This window comes from Cladophialophora immunda (assembly GCF_000835495.1).
Source record: "Cladophialophora immunda strain CBS 83496 unplaced genomic scaffold supercont1.5, whole genome shotgun sequence".
NCBI classification, from domain to species: Eukaryota; Fungi; Ascomycota; class Eurotiomycetes; order Chaetothyriales; family Herpotrichiellaceae; genus Cladophialophora; species Cladophialophora immunda.
Genome location: NW_015622545.1, coordinates 1540257 through 1560143, shown reverse-complemented (window position 1 = coordinate 1560143; position 19887 = coordinate 1540257). Strand labels below are relative to the sequence as shown.

The 19887-nt window shown below is 50.8% G+C and overlaps 1 protein-coding gene across 1 annotated transcript; it reads left to right on the top strand.

Annotated features, from left to right (window-relative positions):
* Nucleotides 1–1680: 1680 nt before the first annotated feature.
* On the top strand, nucleotides 1681–2004 carry PV07_08784 (uncharacterized protein; the record flags this gene model as incomplete). The annotated part of the gene is made up of 1 exon (XM_016395978.1): nucleotides 1681–2004. One exon carries the CDS (start codon nucleotides 1681–1683, stop codon nucleotides 2002–2004), a length of 324 nt encoding a protein of 107 aa, XP_016245834.1.
* Between the last annotated feature and the right edge of the window lie 17883 nt (nucleotides 2005–19887).

The window sequence follows — 19887 nt, the reverse complement described above, 5'->3', positions numbered from 1 at the left end:
TTGTCGTCGAAGGAGTTTTCGCAGGAGAATTTAAAGACATTCACGCCATTCCAGTTGTGGTTGCCCCTGCTTAACATTCGGCCGATGATTTGATGATCCATTTCCTGGGTCACCATGTTGTTCTATCAAGACAACGAATTGGGCCCTTGTCAACGTTAAGCTTGTACCCCATTCCATCTGCTATGCGACGAGGACGTTGACTTCATCCCGGTCCGATGTTGCTTTCTGACGTGCGGCTTTGGGTATTTGACCATATACTAGGGCTGGGAGAATCGGGAACGCTGTAGACTTCGCCAGGATGTCTTTCAGATACTACCCCTAGTTAGCCTCTGATTATTACTATTCGTTCAACATAAATATACCTTATATATAAGTAAGGCACTTTCGTGATGCATCGCAAAGATAATACCCTCAGACGGTCTGCCGAGATAGTCATTCTTCTAAAGCTGCTCGAAAAGAATGCTTTGGATTAGCGATAATTTCGCGTTCCCGGCACAAAGGAATTTTAGGTGTCGGTGGAACAGACTCTCGCTGCGGTTGTCAACGTTGGCGGTGACTTTGTGTTTCTTCATATACTCCACGCCGAAGTCGAAAGGTTCTGTGTCCTCTTCGTCTATTTCTTCATCATCCTTCCCTTGAATTTTAGAGGACTTGGGATCGACGTAAAGTTGTGCGAGTTTGGGGGAAAGTTGTACATTTCCGTAGTATTGAGGTCAGGGAATGGAATGTTCCTTTCTCCGACCCTTTGAAGGGCACCATGCCCTTGACCTTCTCTTTCAAGCGTTTAGGAAGGGTGTTTCTGCCACTCGCGACAGCCTGGTCGCATTACTGATGATTGTTGGATTCGGCGGTCAAAGCTTTGGATGCAAGGGAGATCGAAGTGTTAGCGCCGGGGGAGGGGGGACGTGTAGAGATGCTCCGGACGGCCAATCATGATTTTGATTGTCAGCACAGGGGGTTTTCGCAATCAAAGTCATGATTGACCGTCCGGATCGTCTCTATCCCTTGCGCGGCCAAGAAGGCTGCGGAAAGCCTTTGGCATGATACTCACGACCAATCAGGAGGAGAGGTTTATAGAGCCCACCAATCAGGGCTGTCGCAGAGACCTTCTACCTCGTCTCTGTTATCGCTGTTTTTCAGCACCATCTCTTCCTTGCGTATTCTATAATCTCGCTCTAGTGTAGCTGAGGCTCTAGATAATATATCCTTCGATTTGAATTGTCTTTGAGGGCTCAATTGCAGGCGCAAAAGATCGCCAGGACTTTTACTCCGCATCCCTTGCCGCGCAAGGGATGGACCGAGAGGCACTCGAGCCTACGAAGGGGGTATTTTCACCCTCGATCAGAAGAGATTAGCCCTGGTGATGAAGGAGGGAGAGAGACAGCTCATTCCGCTTCCCCGGAAAACTGGCAGTGCATTAATTGCCCTGGTTTACAGGATATAATGGTGGACGTCGCTCCTGACTTGACACTTCTTTGTCTTGACATTTTTGCTCACTCCCGCCCACCTCCAAAGGCTACCAACCTACATTCTGACTTGCAATTTCCACGCACCGGGCAAGAACGACACGGGCCTCCGACCTACGAGAGAAAAAAAAGTACTCGCTCGCCTCGAACAGCAGCAGCAGTCCAGCGCCCCCGATTCGTAGCCTCCGGTACGCTGCACAATCTCTACCCCAAAATGTCGACCATCCTCACCATCCAACCCGGCAACGAAGACGCCTACGCGTTCCACGACAACACCAAGAAAGTCTCCAAGGCGGAATCCATGGGATGGCTGAAAAAGTACAAGGCGGAACTCAAACTCACCGGGGTGAGGCTGAGTCGGGGCGCCCAACCGGTCTGCCGCGGCACGTCCTGCGTGCCGATCGAGTCGCTGGAAATTCTCGAAAACGACCTCGAATACGCGCAGGTCCAGGTCAAGTACTGGGCGCACCACGATGAACTGGTAGGGGTGGTCGAGATCAAGAGACAGGTGGACCTGGATATCTTCTTTACCAGATAATAGTGTCGTGTCAGATGAAGTGGTGCCGTGCCTCAGGTCATAGGGTTGCCATCAAGGTCCAATGGCTGTTCCGGTTTAGGGGGACGAATTGATCCAAGACTTGGCCTTAGATACATCATCAATACATGGACGGCTTTGCGCAAAGCGCCCCGAGGCGGCGGCGGTGAGATTCGTTGTCGCAGGGACCCCATTGAACCAAACTCAACAGCTCCTCGAATCCGTGTACTTCACTAAACTCTGCCTGTCTGAAGGATTCAATCAAAGAATTGGATCATTTGCTTGGGTGATGGAGTCAATTATGTCCGAGGTGATTTGAGCTGGATGAGTGGGTTCTCTTCTCTCGACAAGAAGTTCGGCGGTCAGCCAGGAAAGAGGCGAGCCCTTGTGCCTTCCCACTCAAAGGTCCCCAGCGGAGATGGTTTCCATAGCGTTCAAGTCATATCACACTGCTCAAACCGTGCGCAGTCCCGATGCAGCTCGCAGCGCAATCATCTTCTCCGAGAGAGTTCCACAAACCACCATTCCCAACGCTGCCAGGACCGCGTCGACCTCTTTCTCCCTCATTTCACCAATATCAGCCACAATGGTTGGAAAGCCAGGAATGGCATGAAAACGCCGGTCGTAGAGCGGGACGAGGGTGTCTGAGTATTTTCTTTTCGTCGAGTTTACCAGCCGCGCGACAGCGTTGTGGTCCCTGCAACAACAAATGATCAGCTGAGCCAGCAGGAAGTGGAAGGGAAGTAGGAAAATCATACAGAGAATTCATGTGTGCCTTCAGCTGGTTCATCTGACTTTCCATGGCGGCCATGCGTTGACGGAGACCTTCGATAAGTCAGCATGGGAAGTTCAATCTTGCCACAAAACAAATACTTGCCTGTAACAGTTTTCTCGAGCTTGTCAAAGCCGCGGCACACCGTTGAGCATTTCTGCAACTCCTCGCCCATCATGCGGAAGTTGGCGTCTAACTTCTCTCTCGTGATGCGCACGAGGTTGCGGATCTCGTCTTCGGTCATCGGGGAGCTGGGGATGGGGTCCTTTGGTGCTTCCATCATGGGCCAAGAGGTTGATGGAGAGGTTGATGGAGAACTTGATGAAGAACTTGATGGAGAACTTGATGGAGAACTTGATGAAGAACTTGATGGAGAACTTGATGAAGAACTTGATGAAGAACTTGATGGAGAACTTGATGGAGAACTTGATGGAGAACTTGATGGAGAACTTGATGAAGAACTTGATGAAGAGGTTGAAAGACGCGGAGGAGTTTGAAGTAGGAGTGAACGCGAAGGCTGTTACCAATGCTATTCCGAATGCGGAAAGCATCTCTTCAAGTTGAGTTGACCATAAGTTAAATGGCCTTCGATCGGGTGCTGACACGACTGGCTTGATCCAACTGCCTCGTCCCACTGCCTTCCACCTCCTATTGAATTCCTGCAGAAATGTACAAAGAACAGTGAAGACGCTCTCAGCGACCAGAATGTGCTAGACAGCCTCCAAATTCCTTCTCAATACCCTTGACCGCGTATCCTGGTGTGAATCCCCACGAACAGGCTGTCCGGCACCTTCAGGGCTTCAGCCAACACGATGTCGGTCAACCCGTCGTCGGAGCGCAGGCTCAGGCGCAGAGCAGTACATTGCAATGCACACATGGACCAGACGGAGAACTGGATGAAAGAGATGCGGATGATTAACACTTTGCTGCATGAATGCATGACACTGGCGGAGACCTGGATGGATGAAGGCATAGGGCCAAATGCGCACCCGGCCCAATCAAGAAGTAGACCAGGTGGACATCAAGTTGGATGAACGGGGTCTAGATTGAGGGCGTAGCATTGACTCAGACATGTAGTGGGGATTTCCAGGCGCCGCTGGGTGAGATGGTTGCTCATCCATTCTGTGCGTCGCCAGCCGATGCTCTCCTCGATCTCTGGACCAACGCAGAGAAACGGCAACACATTGTCCCAGAGTAGAGAGTGTGGAAGGCAAAACAAAGGGCACGCATTGGATTCGCGGGCATTCCTTGCGGCTGTCTAATACACTGAGCGGTCATTGACCACAGGTCATTTAGGAGCGAACGCTGGCAGGCGGGAGGCCTCGTCCATGTGATTCATGTTGCTGAGATAGCAGGCGGGCAAACTCGACGATTGAGCGTGGATATGATCGATCAAACCATGGCGATTTAATCTGTATGTATTCTCTTGCCCTAAACCTTCCCCAATCCACTCCAGCGGGCTTTTTTTTTGGCCAGGCCAGAAAAAACAAACTCGTCCCATCACCTGATGTGCCCAAGACGTGCGCAATCCTCATTCCCGCCTGGGTCGGCTGGCCCCCCCTCCCTTCCCTACCATGTGATATCCCTGACCCAGACAACGCCAGTGTCCGTTCCTGCAGCTCAGTTCTATTGTGTCGTTGCTCTCCCTGTGGCTAAGAATTCAATCGAAACACCGTTACCTATAATACCTCAGCACCCAGGAGTTGTCATCATTTTGCCGGAAATAACAACAATGAAATATCGAAAGATCATTGGGCGAACAACCCCAGGTGGGATTGAAGCCAGACCCCGAGGAGCAGGGAGGAGTTCTGCGAGTATCTTCCTGTACCTCGAACGGATTGCTGCCATCGATGCCCGGGTTGGCATTTGTCCTCGTAGCTTGTACCCGTCTTTCGGTATGATCATCTCTCTCGAGAATGGTGATTGTCTGGCAGGGCAGACGGGCCATTAACTTCTTAATATCAAATTGCTCCTGGGATCGTCTCCATTCCTCGGTTTCCTCCGCCTGATAGAGTCTATAATCCTGGTCAATGACAAGATGGGCCGGAGATGTGAAATATGGGACAGTGGTGAGCTTCTCAGTTAGTTCCGTTAGCGATACCGGACTATTGAGCCGAAGAGTTTCGAGACCTATAGGCAAGCTAACGAAGCAGTTGATCGGACACTTCTCGTGGTTGGAGAAGCTAAGCTCTTTGAGCTTGGTAAGTGGAGTGAAATCGAGTGTGCCAGCGTTTTCCGGCTTCCAAAAGCACCATTTCTTATTTGCGTACAACTTCAGAGTCTTGAGTTCGGGTTGATGGAGTGCCAGATATGGTATCAAATATTCTAGTATGCCGCGTCCACTCTTGCCGACAGTCCAGGTCCGACTATCGTCAAATGCCAGAGTCTCCAGCGCTTTTGGCATTCTGAGGATAGACAAGCTGATCTGCCAGTCCATGTAAGGATCGGTGAACAATGTGAGATGTTGCAATGGTGTAGATTTTGGCGGTGGGAGTGAATCGTCGAGATCGTCGAGAAGAGGGAAGGCCACTCTTAAGGTGGTGAGTTTCGGTGCCCTAAGTATAGGAGCAATCAATACTGTGTGGGGGATCCGACCGGACAATGTACATTCACGTAACTCGGCAAAGGAGCCGGATACGAGTGCACCGTTGAGTGCGGTGAAGAACGAGTCGTTGTGCACATGGTATTCCTCACCAAGGCAAGGTGTCTCACAAATGTGTAGGGCTCTGAGTCTCTGAAGTTTGGGGAGACACCAGACAATCCTTTCCGTGCGATTAACCGCCGCTGGCGCATAATCGAGGTTCACGGCGAACATCTTAACGAGGTCGTATCGTTCCCGACGTGACTTCAGCATGAGCTCTAGACGTTCAGATCGGTCTGGCGTTCCACTGTGGAAGTATTGCCAATACGCCGGCTCACATGCCTCGTAAATCTTCTTGCAAGTCTGGCGGAATATCTGGACGTATTCGGGACGGTCGTCATACAAAAGCTCGATGACTTTTGCCAGAATTTCGTTGGGAAGCTCGGGGAGGACTGCGGCTGCGACTGTTGGATGTGTTGGTACAGTTGCGGGACTTTCTCGTCGAGCCTTTGTAATGGCGAGGGCCTTGTTGATTTGATGCGGCGTCATGGTGATCGGATGTCAAGCGTGGTGGAAATATTTAGAGGATGAAGTTGCCCGGAGAATGAGAAGCTGGGAGGTTTTATCCCATAAACCGGAGGGTTAAGGCAGAAAAACTAGAGGCTAAAGTGTTAGAGCTGCCTCCAACTTCACCTCAACTAGTTAAGTATCTTGGTTATAGATCCTTTATTGCATAAGCTAGGCAGGAGGGTGTAAAGCATGAATATTTGAGTAACTAAGAATAGTTACAGGTTGACTTTGTAGGCAGATCTGCTCCTGATCATCCAGCCCTTGGCCCGCATGAAGGCCGTTCCTAACACTCGGGCAGACAGCAGAGGACCAAGGCAGAGGAACCACAAAGAGTTCGAGTAACAAAGCGACGAAGCATGTGCGTGGACGGGATCAAGCTTGTTGTTTTGTTCCCAGGATCTAGGCTGGGACAAAGCATTTCGAATTCCAGTTCCCGGCCCTTTCGGAGACGAAAAGTGGTGCTTGGATGCGAATTCATGGTGAAGCTGTCGTTTGGCGTCTCGCAGGAGCGCGGCCACGCTGCCAAGTATACAATGACCAATCATCTCTTGTTCAGACGTGGCAGAATTTCAGCATTCCTCGTCTACTCCCAGACGTCTTGAGTCCCTGTCTTGAGCTCCTTTCCATGTACCTTGGAAACCCGGCACAACATGTTCGGGCGCATCCTGCTGCGGTGCCAGGTGGGCTGAGGGACCAGCAGAGGCTTTCGGTGTTCTAGACACTGGCGCCAGATATTGCCCTAAGGCGGGCTTGGGGGTTGAACGATCGGCCACTCCTGCCTGCTGCGCTCGTGAGGGGCCGAATCGTGTTTTGTAGAATGTGTGCATTGTTTGCGTTGTCTGCGAGGATGAAGAGCGAATAGTGGCTACTATTATCGCCATGCGCATGACCGAGTCTCAGTCCACAGGCGAACAAACTTCCCTTTGGGCAGTCTACCTGGAGGCTCTGCACATGTCTCTGCTGGCCGGTCTTTCCTTGACTGCTTGCAAACATCCTGACGCCGGAAATTGTGTTATCTGGACGGCACAGCGACCTGATCATGACGGAACCCTTGCCAGCTTGTAAACTCCCTCTTCTTCCTCTTGCCTGCCACTCCTCTACCTGCCGACATTGGTGCTTGTCCATGAGATTGTTATTGCTACTGGTTCTGAGAATGGGTATGCAGGGGTATTTCGTTTGCCATGGTCACAGTGGCAGTCCGTCCCTTCGCTAAGAAATTAGGTATGGTTAACACAAGCGGTAGTTCGAGCAATACCGAAGGCAGGAAGCGGAGGTGGAAGCCTCGTATGGGAGGGGCATGGGAAATCAGAGAATGGTCAAACGCCGTTTCAGAAACAAGGTCATCACAGCCCCCCAATACTGCACCGCTTTCTGCCCTGAAAGGAGCTCACTCTGCACGGCACGCCGAGCCAAGTTGAACATTTTAGTACACGCTGTTGACCACCGGTTGATGGTGGCAAAAGGATAACACTAGTTTGTACTAAGCATTTGACCGAAGGTGAGGTTCACCGACCAGTGGGTGTTTTGGGTACGTCTCGCCCCAATGTCCCTATCGTCTAGAGATGAGGTATCCTTGCGGCAATGAAGATCGCTAGGGCGCATAGATGGACGTGTCGCCTTGCTTGAATGAGGAATTCTGAGACAGTTGGACCGGTGGAACCTTCGCAGGGGCCAACACCAAAATCTCCTTTTCAATCGCCTCCCCAGAATTCTTCGTGTACCCCACTTGCCTCCCGTATCTGCTGTAATGATGGCTTCGTCTGCTCGAGAGAGCACGTTCTCGACCACCTTCAACATTGCCGCATCATTCCGACTGGATTGGCGATGCTGCTATATCAGGCGCCCTCCCATGCATGGACGTCCATCCCAGCTTCCGCAACGAGTTTACCGTGTTCTCTTTGCCTTTCTCGAGAATTCTCAGCTGCTGGCTGGCTCCACCATCAAGATACTACGATTTGTTTTGCGAGGGCAAGAAGAACCAAATTGGGCTGCTCTCGAACTTGTGCTTCGGACCGGTGGAGATGCAGAATCATTGTCGCCGTCGTCACTATCAACGTCGGGCACTCGATCATCTCCTGCGATCCGACATTGACTGACGGTTTGGAGTGAGCGCGGCCCCAAGGATCCTTCGCCATCAGAACTCTCGGAGTCTCGGTATTGGAAGGCAGCGAGCGTGCCCTGCTGCTTCGCTTCTCATGTCCGTCGTGCATTGTCTGCTGGGATCCGAGCATCTTCTGGAGAAGGAGTACCTGCGAGACTGGGTAGCCTATGCCCGCTGGCGCGATTGGGGCACGTGAAGAACGCCGTTTGACCAGGATTTGAGGATTCTCCATGCCTGTGGCCATCTTCTTTTTATCGTGAGCCAGACGGGACTGAGACAGCAAAGATACTCCTGGATTTGCAAAAGGGGAACGTTGATCTGCACACGCAAGACTGTCGAAAGTAACGCTGTACCCTCAACATCAGTGGGAGACGAGCGGGGTTTTGATCAGGTAGTTCAGTCCTAGGGGTATCACAAGGAGCACTTTCTGTTTCCCAAACCCCATTCTCAATCTTCGTAGCTATGGTTCTGCATTCAGGTCTAAGTTTGGGTATCCTGCGCCTGGAACGGTGGACGAGAGCAGTCGATCGTGAGTAGGTGTGTCCAGGAAACCATTTTCGGTTTCAAGGGAAAGGTTCTCACCGCAAACACTGCCACAGCCGGCAAGCAGCACTTCTGGCCATTTAAGAGAGGCCGCCAAAGTGAAGAAAAAGGGGTTCCATTGCGGCAGACGCAGTCCCTACCGAACATGAAACCATGCAAGGCGAAGGATTCCAGGAGCCAGAAAGTTGTAGACGGGGCGAGAGCCAGCTGTTCTGCATGTTCAGGGATCCAGATTTGGGCTCACATCTTCTCCATCATCTATTTTCTCTATTTTCTGGAAATGGCATGCTTGGTTTATCTCAGCCTCTGCGGACCGTTAGGTGCATTCAACTTAAAAGGAGATGGGACCGTGGTCGCGGGGTCCGAGGCGGGGGTGGGCTTAGAAGCGGCACCGCCTCCAGCTGCGTGTAGACGACCCAGCGCCCACGCGTTGATTTTGTTGCAGGGGCTCGGGTTGATGGTTGCGAAGTCCATGGAGACGACATGATGGATGACCAGCGGGAGGTGTGAGTCGCCGTTCGCTTTCGAGCCCGAGATATATGTGTGATCGGAGTGATTGCAGCAATTGATCCACTTGCGCAAGGTCTGCATATTGTTCAGATTCCGACATGTGGGATAGGAGTTGGGTCTGCACATCACTGAGCAGTGCGGGAATCAAACGAGAGTGTCTCAAGAAACCCCAGTCTGGACCGCGCCATAGGGAATGTTCTTGATGCCGCCGGGAAGGGGATACGCACGTACCCGATTCCGAAGAGGTCTCGCTGCACCGGGCACCTCGTATATATGTAGTTGGGATGTAGAGGTGATAGCACAGGTCCTCTGGTCTGAGGCGATCCAAGTTCGAAAGACAGCACAGCGCATAATCACCATCTCAGCGGGAGGCTGAGAACGTTTGCCGTGAGGTCAGAACATTGAAAACTGACCTGAAAAATGTCCTCATTGTAGAACACTTCAATGCACGATGTGATCCGTTGGTGAAACGACCGGTCTGTGCTTAGATTAGCTCTGGATCGAGCCAGGAAGAGGTTCGAGTTAACGAAGAGATATTCTTCAACCTGGCGAGACGGAGAGGTTTGACTCTGAGACGTAGAGGCGTCTCCATCCCTTCGGAGGCTCTCCGAGTCTGATTGAAGTCCTGGCTATCTAGTGTTCGAGATCGTTTCCGCGACCACAGTGTAGACAGACGTTCGTGTCGTGCTATGTCTCGAACGACCTGTTCGTCGTATTCTCGAAAGTGGCAGTCGAGGTTGACGGACGCCGCTGCGTCTTTAGAGGAATAGACTCAGCACAGGACGAAGTATCCAGCGCGATCAATGTCGAGCCTTTTCCCCTTAATCTCACGGCGGACTTATCGACAGAACACAGCAGCTGCTCCGTAGCGGACGTGGTTTCGAGAGTTTCGAGCGGGTCTCTAGTCTTCGAAGCTGGCTGCGACACAACACTGAAAGTACACCCTCTGGGGACGGTGCCACCGGTATCAGCGCAGTTGGTGCAGGTTCCGCAGAGCTCCAAACTAATGTCACTATGGTTGTTCGACCACAGACACTCTTCCATGCCCCCATCCTTCGTACTGTCGCTGTGGAAAAGTTGGAATTCCTCGGGAAGTGGGCGACTGGCATTCAAGAGAACCCGGTGTCTGCCATTTTGTTTGCGGATCTATTCACAATTTTCCACCCACAGCAGTGGCCCCTTCTTCCACGGACATCTTCGCGGACTTTCGGATGTTGAAGAAGTAGGCTGCGACGGAAGAGTGGGGGACGAGGCTGACGGTACCGTCGACGTCGCAGAGACCATTGGGATGTTGGAAGGAGGAGTTGGTGATGGCGGCTCGAGAATTTCGGGGGTTGCGAGCGAGGGAGAACCTAACCTTGGGCACTGCTCGAGTTAGTCACAGTTGCAAGTCCTGATGGTCAAAGGGCCATCCTCCACAATCTCCGTCCGTGATCAGATCAATCACTTCCTGAAACTGGGTTTCTCTTCCACTCGTGACAGCCTGAAATAATACCGCGGTCAAAGATGTCGACGTATTCCACCCAGTGCAGATTGTACGAGAATGGCCACCAATCTCGGGAATTCCAGTTTCTGGAGTAGAACTGGTGGGAAGCGGGGATGGCTCGGATTCTAGATGTCTTCAGTCTCCACCTTCTCTACCTTCTCTCAACGACATGTCCACCAAACAATCCCATAACAGCAACAAGTCAAGTCTGATTACTATTTACGAAGCGCCGCCGCCGCCGCAGAAGTTCGAGCTGATGAACTCGCTCGCCTCCTGAAACACCGTCCGCCCCCTCACAATGAATTGAAGGGCTGGCCTTCCTCGCGCCCGAGTCCAAATCTCTGCCAACTTTCCACATCCTTCTCGATAATGACTGGGATATCAATACGACTAAGAGCTACTATGATCCACCATCTCTGGGGCCAGTGAGCACATACAAAGAAAGAAAGACACAGCCCCCATGCTGAAGGATTTTAGGCGCGCCAATCCAGGCCGGTGCCGATGAAGATGTCGTTCGATAGGTCCTTGCCCACAGCGCCAATCCCAACGCGTTCGCTGTCAAATACAAAACAAGGCCGCTCTCTCGTGCCGTCCAGTACGCGCCTCTGAAAATTGTCCAGCTTCTTCTGGATTGTGGTGGCTCGGCGACAACAGGCAAACTGATCTGGTTCACTTGTCAAAGACCCGCGGGAGACCCGGGCGCGTTAACAATACCCGAACTATCGCACGACAGAGGTGCACCAGTCGACAATGTTCTTTTCGCAAACTTCAATGAGCTTTAAGGTGTTTCGATGTTCTCGGGAACCCCTCTTTGGGAGTCTATTGGGAAGGGTGATGCTGTTAGAGTACGGTTCCTCCTGGATCGTGGGACAAGTCCCTATGCCAAAGAGCCAGACCTGGATATATCGGCGCTGGAGAAAGCAAGGAAGTACGGAAATCCGGAATTGGCCAAGATGGTAGTATCGTAGGGGGCCGCAAAGGTGATACCACATGCGAAAGTCGGATGATGTTGATCACACGAAATGGTTACAGTTGGAGAGTGAGAACCTGTATCGGGCTGGTAAATGGAAACAGTCTTGGGAAGATCATACTATACTCCAATGCTTACTTGCACCTATCAGGTGGTCCAAAAGCAGCACGCAATCTCTTGAAGACTTCATCCGGCAAATCAAGTGTAATCCCCCTGTGTAGCCTCGGCCCATGAAAGACTCAACTTGAATTAAAGCTCTGGGGATGCCTCAAGGTCAAGTTGCGCAAGCTGCGTTCACGAGCGCGTTTTGGAATGCTTTTGGTGGTGCATCTGTCCTGAGGGACACATGTCGCGTGCTCGACTGGTCTATTTTATGCAGTAGCACCGCTACTTTGCGCGAAAGGGCACTGTAGCGAAAGGGAAATGTAAAGGAAAGTGTCTAGTGGCTATGTGTGCCATATCATGCGCGTGAAGTATCTTCATAACTGGTACCATGGGTTCCGACATATGACCTACCTGTTGGAACGCGAGGAAACGATCTTGTGGGAGAATATCCTCATATAGTTCCCCACCATCTCTGCCTCACTCTTTCCCTTCTGAGGGCTTCGGGCCACGGTTCCAAGATGTCATCGACACACTCTTCCCAGAAGAGGTTTCTGGTGTTAACTTGCCGCGCAGTCGTATACCCATCAATCAGCGGTCGGCAATCCGATCCAGACGTGACGGCTGCAAGACAGGCATTACAGAAATCGTTACCCCATCTGCCACATGATGCAGTTACATGAGCCGGTTGATATTATGAAGCTCCCACCCCTTGCCAGAGCTCGGGGACAGTATCAGTCTTTTGCTCATGCCTCTGCTTCTGAAGGCACCGGGACGGACGGCTGCGGATCGACGATGATACCGTGGTAGATTTCAGCGTGCGGCCGCACCCGACTAATCGCCAGATTCATAGCAGACGAGCACACGTGGAGACCCCGAGTTGCCACGCTGATAGTCAAGTCCTACGCGGGATACTCGAATCAGTTATCGCAGCCCGACTGATGCTTTGAGCATCTAACTGGCAGTAAAGTGCGGAGTACATCGAGCACCACTTGCAAGAGGCCACACAAACATTCACGTTCGGTGCCTGTACCTCAGCCATACATGGTATTCCACCAGGGATTCTCGAGCGCTTTGAATGTGTCGATACTACATTTTTTGATCAATAGCGTAACATGAACATGCAAGTGGAGCATGCTGCCTGCTGCAACAATGCCGGAAACCGGGGGAGATGATCCAATGGAATGGAGAGGACATCACAGGTTCTTCGTCCCGTATATATCATGGTCATGTATGACGCCCACCACTGGTAGAAGTTGAGTGGCGGCACAGCATGCATGTATGTAGCGACATATGATGGGTTGTCCTTACGGAGCATCTTCAACAACTCCGCATTCATTGGCGCAGACGAATCGATCGCTGTTCACATCTCTTTTCGTCATGTCGGGGCCGACAGCCGTGTCAACGCGATTGATCACCGTTGAGGATCCTGGTGAGGACCGCTTTTTGAATGCGTCGGTACTGGTCTGATCTAGTCTCCTTCGATTAATGGTGCGTGAAGGCACGCTGAAGCGAAAACAGTAGTTCGTTTGCGTGGCGACAGGGGTTCAGAGGAGGTGGGGACACCATAAGCTCTCAGCCCCGTCTGCCACGGAGCATGCATGACGCTTCTCAACCGAGACGAACAGTCAAGTGTGTGAAGGCTTCCAGCACATGCCAAGTACCTCCTCCGCAGCGACGCAAAACAAACATTTCTTTCGCGCCAGTGATCCGACAGCTGCATCGACAGATCATTACCCAAGTTCCGCGTGGGATGAACGCGTTGATGCTAATTTTCTTCCTGTGTATTATGGACATGCATGATGCTGACTGGTGTGAGCGGTTGAGAAGAACAGACAGGTAGGTATGCGAAGGCTCAAGACTGTCAGACAGGCAATGTCGTCGTTCATGTCGAATCGTTCTGACAGCGCCAAGTGAAGATGCATGAGCAGGCAAGTTTAGATCCATCCAAAACTTCGATCTGGTCCGGCGTTGCTGCTGACATAGAAGCAGTGAGCCACAGTGATGGCGCAGATGTATTGCTACTTACTGAGAGGGGGAGCTGCTGTCTTCCGAATGGCAGCCACATTACAATATCGTGGCTTCGCACTGATCGAGACGGATGTGCTTCCTCTGGTTGGCCATGATACAAAACCCCAGCCAAATTTCGCCCGTTTGAGGCTGGTAATGATGATGTTCAACGTGGTCGCGAACATCCAGGTTGATATCGTCGAGAAATCTCTTCCCAGATGGCGGTGTACGTTACGGCAGATGGGCGGTCTGACGTCAGCCTGGAGAGAGTATGCGAAGCTGAACTCGCGAGGCTGAACTTGCGAGGCTCGAGGAATTGTATCACCCCAGCCCTCCGCCATAGATTGGTATTGTACCTGTAGGAATGGTTGTAAGACACCACGTCCAAGCACCCACAACGAGATCGGTCGGAGATATTGGATTCAATGCCATATCGAGGAGTTTCAGCCGTTCGTCCAGTGGCACTGTGTCAATGCCAGCCAACCATCACAAGGGCGCAAGATGTGGGTGTAGATTTCCGATGGCTGTGCAAAGAAGTTGATGGGTTTGACTGTCCGAGCGCAGTGCCGTATCAATTGCCTTCCCAGAGGGTGCCAGGGATATTGCAAGGCACTGGTCACTGGTCACTGGCCTGTGAATCTTGAGACGCCAAGGTTGGCTGGTGGGAGTGCTTCATCGATGTATCTATATAGGGCACAACAGCCATTCACACACACACACACACACACACACACACACACACACACACACCAAAAATAAAACGGCAAAAAAACCTGAAGATTCAGGGAAAAGCCCCAGGGGGGTTTTTATTATGTGTGTGATTTGAATCCCGGACCTTGCGGACCTTCTCCCCTCTCGACGCGGACCCCTCCTGCTCGACCTCCTTCTCTTTCTTCCTCCTTGAGCGCTCAACCCCAATTTCTCCCTTGCACTTCTCTCACTATGAGGCCTGTTGCTGAGTTGGTTGGTGTTAACAACGCAGATTGCAGTCATCAGATTCGAAGTGGTGGAAAAGCTGTTGTGATGCAGTCCTGATCCGACAATTGTTGAAGAGATTCTATCGTTATAAAATATATTACAGTAATAAGTGGACCCACTATGTGACAACAAAGAGGTGGTTGCCATGTGACAACAAGGAGGTAGTTACCATGTGATACCAAAGAGGCAGTGAAGGTACCGAGGGGTCGAAGGAAGCACTACACAACAAGGAATCCACCGCTTGAATCACACAGCCTGCTGTCAAATACTGATCAAGGATGTCCCATACGCGTCAAAGTCCAAATTGGTCGATGCTGACACCGTCTCCTGTGGTAACATTGATACCGGGCGACCATTGGACAAGAATGGGCGCAGGTCTATCGTACGAGTTGGTAGAGGGAACGATGCAGAGAGCGAGGATACATTCCTGGAGTAGGTTGCGTGACACACAGCAGTCTCTGACAAGGCCGATGGCATCTGAGTAATGCGATTTGCGAAACTAGATATAGTCCCTACAGTCTGTTTAGTGATAGGGCCCAAACATATCGACGTCTAGACGAACGAATCAGTACCCGTGTCTGCACTGCTCCTCAGCATGAATGGAGAATAACATACTATACCATTCCATTGGAATTGACTATTGCCTTGCAAGCTTTCCTCTTGTATCATCTCCCAGAAGTCGGATGAAGGGTCAGACTGAGGTCGAAGGATTGGGGCATCCTCGCCATGGCTGTGAAGAACTTCGGCCCGGTGAGAAGCAAGAATGGAGGACCAAGCAAGAGCCGAGCGCGAGAGGGACTGAAGAGACCGGAACGGCAAAGCCAGCTGCGATATTCCGTTGTTGGAAATTACCCTATCATACAATTTCCAGGTGGATCTGACAGTCATGACAACACCAGGGATGTTTTTCTCGCGTTGTGTGCAATCCTCGAGTTCACATGCCTCCAGACTCATAGACGGGTGAGCAAAGAGGCCAGGGAGCACGTTCTTATTGGCAATGGATGTCTCTCAGGGCAGATGCTGAAAAGGCGGGAAGTTTGCCATCAACTGGATGAACTCATTCCCTTCAAATGGTCCAATTCGCCCGCCTGGAGTCTCTTTCGATGCCTTGGTCCATTGATCTCATGTTGCATCAGAAAGCAGTTCAAACTGTTCCGAGTGGCGAATGGAATGTCGTATCAGGTCATGTCCACTCCTCGTTATAGGGAAAACTGTCGGTGTTTCACGGAATGCTCTGTGATATTGCAATCACCATCTCTTGGTAAATAGCGACGCTCGATCAGCTGAGTAGGGCGACATTGGTCCTCCCTCCGATGCTGCGACACCGAATCTAAAGGAAAGCACCTCGAGGCTTGTCGTTGAAGCGTTAGCGTCGCAGATCGTCCTGAACAAGACCGTCAGTGATTCGCGGGGAAGGTTGTATGTCCGAGGTATGTTATCCCGTCCCGGCACAAATGCAGCCACAACGGGCTACAAGGCTGATCACTCGAGTGCTCCGTATATCTGCTCCACATGCGAGGAAGATCTTTAATCTACTACAATGTCCAATAATCAGCCACTGGTTGGCGAGATATTCCGTCTCTTTGCTGAGGAGGCAAAGCACGGGATTGAGGCGCTATTCTGACGGTATGTGTATTGGGAAAATGGCAGGATGGCGAGAAAGAACCACTCCAAGATGTGTCTGCGCAATGGCTGTCCTGTCTTGCCTATTATTGGATGTTTCTCATTTTACAAAGCACAAATTTACTCTCACACTTTTTTTGGTATTTTCACTTACTTCTCAAACTATCAATATACCTCCCCTTCCCTTTTTTTGGTATTTCTGCTTTTTTTTGGCAAGTAATCAACCGGCCTCCCCTTTTTTTTTGGTGTTTCTGTTACCTGTAATCGTTTTCCGAGTAATCAGCCAGCCTCCCCTTCCAATTTTTTGGTGTTTCTGTTACCTTTAATCGTTTTCCGAGTAATCAGGCTGCCTCCCCTTCCATTTTTTTTTCTTCTGGTATTTCTGTTTTCTGGTTACTAGTTCTCCGACTTCCATCCAATCCGTGTTTCGAAATCCATTCGCCGTGTCCGAGAGGTTTTTCCTTTGTGGTCACAGCCCGCTTGCACCTCTGCTGCAGAAAGAGTCTTCTTTTGTGTTCGCCCGCTCTAAGCGGCATTGGAAGAATCGGCCTCGACAACCGCAGCATAGACCTCGTCGAACTTGGTGTCGAAGAATTCAGGGAACGCTGCGTTGAAGGCCGGTTCGAATATGGCTGTGAATTTGGCTATGAAGTCTCCCTCGAGCTTCTCGTGGAACTTTTCGTGCAATATGTGGTGGAGCACGGACGAGACCGCCATGTCCCTCACACTCTGGCTCGGGTCGCCGAGGAACATGGCCATGGGAACCTCGTCGAGGTAGTTCTCCAGGTTATTTCTCATTTCGTCCTTGGTCATTTCCTCGAGCTCGTCCATGGTCGTGTCCCAGACGCGCTCTTGCACATCGTCCGACAATTGATCACGAAGGGCCTCGGCCGTCTTGTCCCAGACAAGTTGAGTTATCTCGTCGAATCTTGGTTCGAACGCCGGGCCAAATTTCTCGTCGAATCTCATTCTGAAGCGCACCGTGAATTGCTTCCTAACCTCCTCTGCATAAGAGGTTATGAATTGCTGCTTCACCACGTGGCGGAGCAAGTCCGGAACATGCGCCATCTTGCCTTGGTATTGCTGGACGTGGATAGTTTTGGATAAAGCTTGAAAGGTGATGTCAAAGGTTGCACCCGGGGTTGAGGCTGGATTCAAAGTCGGTTGTTGTGGTGGAGAAAAGTGGAAAGCAGACGTCCAGGAATAGAAGAGAGATATATAGTTTTCGCGCAACGCGATTTGAGGCAGTTCAGCCCAAAGAGAAACTAAACGCCTTGAACACTACAAAGAAAGTAAATTAAGGCAGCCCCAGATAAGGCAGTTCAGTGTAAAGAGATCCAAACGCCTTGAACATTACAAAGAAAGGAAATCAAGGCAGCCCCAGGTAAGGCGGTTCAGTATAAAGAGATCCAAGCGCCTTGAACACTATAAAGAATCGAAATCAAGGCAGCCTAGACAAAGGCAGTTCATCCCAAAGAGAATTTAAACATCTTAGACATTACAAGGAATGGAAACTAAGGCAGAACCAGTCAAGGGCACACTGAATCCATATACAATGAATAAAACAGTCCACCTAGCCTCCCTTTTCTCTTTTGGTAGTATTTCTATGATTGCTTCCGAGCGGTCAATCAGCCTCCCTTTTCAATTTTTTTTGTATTTCTGTGGTTATTTCGAGTAATCAATCAGCCTCCCATTCCCTCCCCCCCTTTTTTTGGTAGTTTTGCTTATTTCCCAATGATTCCCGTTTAACGAAGAGTAACTCCGTGGCCTATGCAAGAACTTGTAAACCGCACTTTTCCGCCGTTGCCGATCGGGAGGTGGCTGCCTACCTCTGCCCGCCGGGTATTCTGACAACACCAACTTTCATACTCCCCTTTCTGGTCTTCTGGTCTTCTGGTCTTCTGCTTTTCGTGCTCTTCTCCTTCGTGACCTTTCTCTCCGGCTGTGGGGAAGAAGTCAGTCCCACGCCGAGGTCAATCCTCGTGTGATAGGATGGTCTTGCTCCCATCCACCGTTACGATATGCTCCAAAATCACGGTTGAACAACTCAAACTCCGAACGGTGGTCCGGATGGAAAAGCTCCTCCACCTCGTACGGCCTGTGGACTAGGCTTCCTGTGGTCGGCTCCGCCCTCGCGTGTATCCGTCTTTCGAAGTAGAAATTTCTCTCAGAGACCAAGATCTCTACGGCTGATAATTTAGCCATGAACCGATGAATACCCATCAGCTGGGACTTGCGTCGTATGTGCTCCCTGCGGGTATCCGGCGGTCCGAGATTCTTGTGAAAGAAGGGAATTACTGTTCTGCCATAGCTGGTATGAACCTTGACATTGGGTGGGCATGTGACTTTGTGGTCCTTAGATGCTTTGATGAGCATGAGAGATAACTTATCAAGGTCTATCTCGCCATGCAATCGAAGAGTTTCAAGACCTTTGGGCAGATTGATAAAACAGTCGACATATGCCCTACCCATTTTAGCGAAGGCGAGTTCTTTCAAACCGGTAAGTGGAATAAAATCGAGTTGTCCGGCATACCGAAAGAGTGGCGGACCACTATACGGGTACCTTCCGTGTATCTTTAGCGTCTTGAGTTCCGGTTGGTGAGTCGCTAGAATTGATACCAAATCGTTAATTGTTTTGCACTCATTGTCGTTGCGAAGTTCGAGCTCACGCCAGATTGAGAACTCTAGAGTCTGTAGTGCAGCGGGTACACTAAGAATATACGAGAGTTTTTCTGCGTCGATGGTTTGAAAATCGAGGAGTGCAAGGTATTCCAATGCCGTAAAATTAGGTGGAGGTACTGGGTCGTCCGGATCGAGAAAAGCGCAAGACACTTTCAAGGTAGTCAGTTTCGGTGCCTTCAGTAGTGAGTTGATACAAATCGGATTGCGATGGTAGCTAATCAGTGTACATTCGCGCAAGTCGTTGAAGGTAGTATGTTTGAGCTTGAAGTTGAGCTCTTGGAAGAGTTCTCGATCATGGTCCTTGGCTCCTAGTACATGTAGGGCTTGAAGTCTATTGACTTTGGTAAGACAGTGTAACATGTGTTCGCAGCATATCATCTCCTCGGTGCAAACGGTAGCCAATCGGACACGCGGGAAGACAACCAAAGTCCTAACTAGGTTATATCGTTCTGGCCGTGTGTTTAGCATGAGATCTAGGTGGCGAGATTGAATGACATCGAGAGAGTGGAGGAATCGGAAGAAGGCAAACTCGGACAACTCGCAAACTCTCTTGCAGGTCCGGCGGAAATTTCTGACGTGTTTGCGATTGTGCGGCCAACTGTCACCGTCTAGTAGGCGGATAATATGCATAATTATTTCGTTCGGTAGGTCGAGGAGTCTCAATGGTTGGTTTTCTTGAGGCGTCGCCATGATGCTAGCGATTGGGGGGCGGGTGCGGTCGCGGATGATACGCATAATCATTTCCTTAGGTAGCTCGCGGAGTCTCAGCGGTTGGTTTGCTTGAGGCGTCGCCATAGTGCTAGCGATTGACTGCTGCGCGGTGTAGCGTTTTGGATGAGAAAAGGAGTCCTAGCAAAGGCCAGTCTGTTTGGACGGTGAATCAATCAGCTTCGAAGTTGTTTGGTTGAGGAAACTGGAAAGTAGAAGTCTGGGATCAGGCGTAGACTTAATGCTCTTC